This window comes from Frankliniella occidentalis, unplaced genomic scaffold, assembly GCF_000697945.3.
Source record: "Frankliniella occidentalis isolate FOCC.00 unplaced genomic scaffold, Focc_3.1 Scaffold3679, whole genome shotgun sequence".
In the NCBI taxonomy this organism is placed as follows: domain Eukaryota; kingdom Metazoa; phylum Arthropoda; class Insecta; order Thysanoptera; family Thripidae; genus Frankliniella; species Frankliniella occidentalis.
This window is the reverse complement of record NW_026270734.1, coordinates 1-7,248: the sequence shown is the minus strand read 5'-3', so window position 1 is coordinate 7,248 and position 7,248 is coordinate 1. Positions and strand designations below refer to the sequence as shown.

The 7,248-nt window shown below is 46.7% G+C and overlaps 2 protein-coding genes across 3 annotated transcripts; both read right to left on the bottom strand.

The window, feature by feature from the left end:
- On the bottom strand, window positions 1-4,113 carry LOC113205574 (GATOR complex protein MIOS-B; the record flags this gene model as incomplete). Its single annotated transcript, XM_026421242.2, is given in 16 exon segments — window positions 1-90; window positions 216-442; window positions 547-751; window positions 844-982; window positions 1,078-1,216; window positions 1,295-1,425; window positions 1,529-1,749; window positions 1,830-1,940; window positions 2,034-2,167; window positions 2,256-2,440; window positions 2,526-2,755; window positions 2,827-3,019; window positions 3,097-3,258; window positions 3,331-3,468; window positions 3,548-3,745; window positions 3,824-4,113. Coding segments are annotated over 16 exon segments (2,621 nt in total), but the record flags the coding sequence as incomplete, so codon positions are not given.
- Window positions 4,114-4,258: 145 nt separating this feature from the next.
- Window positions 4,259-7,229, bottom strand: LOC113205558 (polycystin-2-like). Of its 2 annotated transcripts, XM_052276618.1 has the most exons (9): window positions 6,888-7,229; window positions 6,302-6,815; window positions 5,951-6,229; window positions 5,749-5,871; window positions 5,342-5,665; window positions 5,112-5,249; window positions 4,857-5,030; window positions 4,573-4,772; window positions 4,259-4,476 (listed from the first exon to the last, which is right to left on the bottom strand). In XM_052276618.1, exons 2-9 carry the CDS (start codon window positions 6,581-6,583, stop codon window positions 4,329-4,331), a joined length of 1,668 nt encoding a protein of 555 aa, XP_052132578.1. In that variant the 5' UTR covers window positions 6,584-6,815; window positions 6,888-7,229; the 3' UTR covers window positions 4,259-4,328. The 2 variants fall into 2 exon arrangements, with proteins under 2 accessions (XP_052132578.1, XP_052132577.1); XM_052276617.1 differs by having other exon boundaries at window positions 5,951-6,815.
- Window positions 7,230-7,248: the final 19 nt, after the last annotated feature.

Below are 7,248 nucleotides of genomic sequence, written 5' to 3'. Positions count from 1 at the left end.
TACACTACAGGTACAGAAATAACTTTTGCAGCAAAGTCCAGAGACATACAGCGACAAGCACAGGCTGTCACTGGGCATTCCAAATGTTCACTGTAATAAAAAACAGAATATAGTGCAATCAATAGCTAAAAATTTGATGTTAAGGGTAATGTTAATTACACTTAACATGTATATATTTATTAATATAGTCATTCGAATGTTAGTTATCCTATTACCTGAACCAATGCATAATGTGAGAGGCATGGCCACCATGCCGACAAGACTGACACCATGTGAACCAATTAGCAAACTCTGCTAATTTGTCTGAGTTAGACCCTGGCTCAATAGTTCTGTTTGTTGTACTTCCCGCTTTCACACTGTAGGCTCCAGATGCAGATCCCATATTTAAAAGACAAATGGAACAGCGTGGAAGAGGTTTACGGCAGTTAGGGCAAGAAGTTATCTATAAACAGTAAAAGTGGAGGCAGGGTGGAGTATGATGAATTCCTTGAAGTAAAGGTATTTCTCCTAATACAGCTACAACAGAGATCAAATGAAGCGGCCCACCTTACACACCTTCGACTTGTTTGGCACCCTTGCAAACAACCCTCTGCCCCGTCCCTGCATAAAAGCTGAAACACTTTTCGCACAAAAATTACACGAGACAAAAACTTGTTGGGGTGGTTTATCAGACTCAGTTCTGGCACTTAATGCTATGTCAAAGTGAGCCCTTTGAGTCCATAATTTCCAGCTATCCAGTAAATTGCGATAACTGCAAAAGCAAAGGGATAATCGAAAGGTTACAAAATATATGGAAGTCAAAATATCAAAAGTGAAAGACCAAAGTATGAGCAGCATAAGTACTTTGATATCCATTCTTGCACGCTATCTTCTTTCAATAAATGTGGAGGAAATGCCCTTGCAGCAATGAAACTTATACTTTGAATGTCCCCTGTTCTATCCAAAAAGCGTTGAAGTAAAGGAATGCACTCCAGCGTCGTTCCTGAGGATTGCAAGAAGCATAACGTAAGCATTCATTATTTTAAATTTGAGTCAGCCTTTGAAAGCAGAGTACTTAACATTAACGTTTATACTTACCAGTTAAAAGAATTCCTCCAAGATCTCCCTCATCTGTTAACTTTGCAGTCAAATTACGGAGGTATTCTGATAGCTTTACATCTGATAAGAAACAACAAGCAAATGCAACTCGATCTTCAACAGTGACTTCATTCTCTTCCTGCACAAACAACATCAGTTTACTTTAAGAAATAAAATCCATAATAAGATACATAAGTAGATAAAATTGAGCACAAACCAAAACTTCCTCATAACTCTCACTTTCTGCAGTAAGGAATGCAAACATAACTCTGAGGTATGGATCAGTGAGATATTGTTTTGAGGCAATACACTGCTGTCTCCACATGCTTGTTTTATCATCAGAAAAACCTATAAAGAATGATTTTAAAGTTAATGGTATACAACAATATGAGCAGTATATTTTCCCAAAATATTAAAGAAAAAAGAGGTAAGTTCTGGAAATGTTAACAACCTGACAGGGCTACGGCAACAATATTTAGGTTTGCAGGCGAAGTGGTGCGGGGATGTTCAGCACCTTTCCTTAATATATTAACAGCTTGTGGTAATCGAAGATTAAAAACTGCAATAGCTGCAGCTCTGGAATAGTAGCCTGCTGATTCTAACTGCCCGAGAAACTGATCTCTGTCCAAAGACCATCCACACAACTGAAGGGCATGTTCACGTTCTTCACTCCTAGAGGTAAAACATTATTTACATGAGTGAACTTGTGCTTACAAAAAGAGTCTTAATTTTAAACTCTGTATTTCCCTTACCTATATACTCTGGCACTGATGTGGCAAGCATTTATTTCAGCCCATGGTCCGTGTGCGTTAGAGGTCTCACTCCCAGTAGGTTGACTTCCCTCAGGCTTTTTTAAAACCGATCTGAAAACAATGGTAAAATAGAAAAGTAAGAAATAATAGGCATAACCAAGACCATTCCAATACTAAACAGTTGATTCTTTTCTAAGTCAATACCTCACACCAGGGTGTCCAGTGTTATTGTTTGGAACCAAACCCTCTTCAACCAGAGTTGCACTGAGTTGTAACCACCTCCATAGGCGTTTCAGATCTTTGCTTTCAGCTAAATCCCCATTTTCTTCAAGATTAGTCTAAAGTAGATGAGATAAACATGTATGTGCAATAAATATGTAAATGGCATTCACAATAAGAATATATAATTCAAGAATATTGCCTTACACTTAACCCATAACCAGACAGTGCTCTTTTCTTAATGAGCATGGCTTCATTGTCAATAGTACTATATATAGGATCTTTATCACAGACAGTTTTGAGTGTCCTCCATCCATGAGTCCAAACAATATGATTACTGGGAGACCAGTTCAAAGTGATTCTCTCAAATACAGTGTAGTCAGTCAAATTACCTAAGAAAGACAATAAATGGAATAATGATGTCTCAAAACTTGAAATCTTTTCATTTGGTCTGAATTCAATTTGAAGTACTTTTACCTGACAAATTTATGTTGATAAGTCGGTTTTCATGAGTTGGATGCCAGGAAAATGATGTGATTGCTCCAGCTGCAGAAGCTTGAACCCCTCCAACTACTCCTGTCACACCAGGTAGCACAGCCCGTTCCAAAAAAGATGGCTCTACTTCATCATTACCAACCATAGTAGGCTGAATATCGTACAAGCCAATACATGTGCTGTCACGTTGAAGAGTGCCCAAAAGGTTGTTCCTAAAAGATGAGTCAAGATAATGAAAGGTGGTCTGTTTTGGCACAGATAGGAAGATAGACCTGGTATTTACCTAGTAGGACACCATGAAACTTTTGACACTGGTTTGTTTTGAGACAGAAAGAGCACTGGTTTCTCAAAATTGCGAGTATCCCAAACATAAATTTGGTTTTCAACAAAAGATGCAAGTCTGTGATCTGCTTGTGGGTCCACTGCTAGGCCATAAACAGCCTTGGTAGGGGTAGAACTTACTGCTCTTCCAGGGTCTGTATAAAAAAATATTATGCTAATAGTGATGACCAAATAAAAAATAGTTCAATAATATGAAGATGTAGACACTGACCTCTAAAGTCAAATAATTTTAAATGCTTGTTATTTAATCCAACCATTAGACAGCGCGGTTGACCTCTCAGCCATGCTAGGGAGTGGGCAGTTTCGGACAAACCAAGCTCAGCGCTTGGGCGTGTTGGTTCCATAGATGATGGAGCATGGTGAGATGAGTGGCCTTAAATGTATGGTTCAAGTCAATAAATATTCCTACTATAAAATACATGAAACCAAACAAATGTTATGTTACCATTAGAGTGTGGACAACGTTGTAAGTCCCAGAGGAGTACTGAATGGTCTGTGCGATGTTTTTCCAGGCCAGCAGCAATAAGATTCGATTCTGATGGATTCCATGCTACAGTGTTACACTGACGTCCATGACGTGGTACTGTAAAACATAGAAAAAATAAAGCGTATAAGATTTGGCGTGCATTTTAAAATTGTTGAGAGTAAAAGTAAAAACTGACCTAGTTCTTTCCCTGCCAGACCAAGACAGTCAAAAACTGTCGGTCCAAAAGTAGTCAAAACAACTTTTCCATTGATCTGTCCAAGAGCTAACAATACGTCGGCCTCATGGTGAGGGTATATGTCAACACATTTGACATAAGGGGAACTAGAGTTAGAGGCCAAGCGATGGGCAACAGTAGTTTCAGATATCTTGAAACCTTAAAGCAAAAGAGAATGTAACACAATAACAAAAATTAACAATCTAAATTAATGAAACAAAGGGAAAAAAATCTTACTTGATTGGGGAGCATCTTTGATTGGTTTAACCTCAAAGAGATTTATATCTGTACCCCAAGTGACAAACTTATCAGGGTGTACTGGGGACCAAAGTACCTCTAACCTAACGCCACTCATTTTCGAAACATTGACATAAACTGGCTGATGAATCAAAGCCGACAGACAGCAGACAAGCAAAAGCTAGACACAATAACAAGCAATTTGGTACACATGACACTATACGGCATAGACAAATAGTGATGAGAAAACGATAAAAGAATGACCCGGTGATAGTGATGTCAAACAGAAAACAATGTTTTGTTGTTCTCTGAGGTTATGTGGCCACTGGCCACATAGACCACAGTTGTGCGACCATGAGATCTAAGGAGCCGTGTACATGTAGCGCGAAGTTTAAAGATGACGCGAAACAGGACACGCTTTGAAGCACCGCATTTATTTATTTTTAAATAAAAACGAGAGTCAGTCAGGTAAAAACAATAGAAATGACATTACACACCGACAATGTCAAGGTCTCCAAGGTGGCCTGGGTTTCGGCGTCGGTCCCGTGATTCTTCTCAGACGGAAGCGGATTTGCACGCACCGCCGGCGCCGAATGACCACGTCAGCGATCCGAAACATGGGTCGCCGTTGGAAGGGTGCGCCACGACGAACCCTGCAGCAAGGCGAGTACAAACGTGGAAACCGAACCAAACAGTGACAGGTATGCATCCAGTGAACAGCGCCTAGGCGACAGAAGCTCGGAACCCACCTGACGATGACGGGTAGTGTGGAAGGAGGCCTCTCGCCCGTGGCCTCTTTGATCAGCCTCCTGATCACGACGATGTGCTCCTGGTCCACGGCCATGTCGCGGTCCACGCCGCGCGCATTGAGCGCCTGCATGACGGTGTGTAGCTTGTTCATGTCCAAGAGCTCCTCGCCGCTCCACGACTTCCCGATGCTCACTTCCATCTACGAGTGAAGTACCACAATTACTCTGGCACTGGCCGGTGCAACCAACCCCCTCCCCCCCTCTCCTCATCCCCCCTGAGGTACCGGCGGCCCGGGGAAGGACACCCTCTCCTCCATCGGCGTGGTCACGTTGAGCGTCATCATGGCCATGGCGCCCTGCAGCTCCCTGTCCGAGACGGGCTTGTCCGTGAGCAGCCTGTACATCATGGACATGGCGCCCAGCTCGGCGCGCGCCACCCGGATGGTCTCGCCGTGGATCTGCAGCCGAGTGAGTACGATTAAACGGGAGCCGTTGACTCTATGTCACCCATTTTCCGTCCCCACACACGCCAAACCAACCCTGTTTTTCTGCTGTACGAAGTTCCTTCTCGTGTGCTGGAAAAGCGAACTGTCCCTGCGAAGTTTGCCACCGGGTAGCTTGAGGAGGTAGCGAAGCTCGTCGGAAATGAGGTTGGCCATGGAGAAGCCCTCAATTTCCTGTATGGGTGAGTTTCATCAGTTTTGATCATTGCCCATCCCCTCGTGGTGGCGAGGTCGACTGTCGACTCCAAGGGTTGGTCGAAGCGCACCTGCTGTCGCACAATCTCGCCAGCGGACTCGAAGGCCATGGACACGATGCCGAGGAAGAAGTTCAGGAAGAAGAAGTACATGAAGCCTACGAACACCCAGTACGACACGAGGGAGAGCAAAGTGTCGCGGCGGGCGCTGTCGGCGAACTCATCGTAGTCCGCCGTGTAGTCCACGAGGTAGGCAAGCAGCAGCACGTAGGCGTGCTGCAGGCAGTGGAGGTTCTCCTGGCTGCCTCCCATGATGAGCATGAAGAGCACGGCGAACTGCAGCTGCACCAACATCAGGTACGAGAGGAGGTGCAGCAGAGGCACGTAGGCCAGTCTCTGAAAAGGGAAATGAGGCATCATCATCCATGCTTGCCCGTGTCCCTACGGGCGGCCAAAAGCCACGAAAGGGCCGTACTCACCAGCATCGTTTTCACCACCTGGAAATGTGTCGCAAAGCTGAGCACCCTCCAGCAGCGCACAGTGGATAGCACCACAAGGACACCAAGTCCGAATTGCATAGAGGAGTTGAGGAACGTGGTGAACTGAAAACAACGTTTTCTCTCACACATACTCTCTTGAATGGGTGAAGTGTGCTTCAAGAACCTTGAAATGGGCGCATACCTGGAACGAGATGAAAAACTTGGGGTCCAGATGGTTCATGCGCTCGAGGACAGTTTTGAGGAAGTGGTTGGTGCCGAAGTAGAGGGCGCCGTTCAGAGTGATGACGCCGACCAAGATGCCGTCGAACCAGTTGAACGGGTAGTTGTGTCGACCGAGGCGGTACATGCTCACCACCTCGCGCACCAGCATGACGAAGGAGACGGCGATGAGCACGACCAGGAAGGCGATGTGCGCCGAGTTCCACTTGCCCGCCGCGTAGCCGAGCCGATATGCGTACAGCTGCGTCAAGAAGTGAGTCCCTGACGTGCCGACCCTACCGCAGCAGTTTTTTTTTAGCGGAGCCATGCACACCTTGGACGAGAAGTGGAAGTAGGAGGCCGGGGTCCGCTCTAGGAAGAGGAACACGTCGCAGAAGATGTTGGTGGACGGTGAGTAGAGGATGAACTCGATGAAGACGCCCCGCGTCCTGCGGTCCAGCCACCCGTGCCTGGACATGTACCTCAGCTCGATCTCGGCGTTCAGGTTGACGCGGCCGAGGTCCACGACATAGCCGCCGCCCAGGAACTGCGTGTCCTGGCCTGCGGGCGGGGATCGGTTGGTTATGGCGCGGTCCGCGGGAGCCCTACGCGACATCGCGACCGCTGCGCCGCACCGATGGAGAAGAGGCTGTCCAGGTCCCAGGCGGTGCGGAAGCGCCAGATGGACAGCGAGTGCTTGCCGAGGGACAGGTCCTCGGCGGACACGTTGACGGCGGCCTGGCTGGTGTTCCAGCCCTCGCCGTAGTCGGCCCTGTCGCTGTACATCTTGTAGTAGTCCGTGTAGCAGGGCGTTCCCGTCCACCTGAAGGGCTCCGCCGCCAGGCACGCTGCGCGACACACAACGCCCGTCAGTGATCACGCGCGCGCGTCCTGTTGCAACTACTACGTTCTGCACATACACGGCTCCTCCTGCACGCGCTGCTGCCTGATGCGCACCACGCCGATCATGCGCGTCACGTTGTCGGCGGCGAAGGCGACGTACGGCTGCAGCACGTCCGGGGTCTCGTTGAAGGCGGCCTTGCGGCGGAGGAGCGTGCCCGCCACGGTGCGGTTCAGGTACTCGTAGAACTCGCGGTAGCTGGGCGGGACGGGCAACCAAGGTTCGGAAAGTTAACCAAAAAAGTTCAATCGTTAAGTTAAAGTTAAATTGGCAAAAAATATTAACGGTTAAGTTGAAACGTTAACTTTTCAGAAAAAGTAACTGTTAAGTTAACGTTAACTTAACGAAAGTTAACGCAACTTTTTCGTTACATTTTGGTA

Coding starts and splice junctions, on each gene's coding strand:
- LOC113205558 (XM_052276617.1), bottom strand. CDS start 6,583: ATGTCGCGTAGGGCTCCCGCGGACCGCGCCATAACCAACCGATCCCCG. Junction 5,666..5,748: donor AGGTGGTGAAAACGATGCTG/GTGAGTACGGCC, acceptor TTCCCTTTTCAG/AGACTGGCCTACGTGCCTCT. Junction 4,477..4,572: donor ACACTACCCGTCATCGTCAG/GTGGGTTCCGAG, acceptor GCCTTGCTGCAG/GGTTCGTCGTGGCGCACCCT.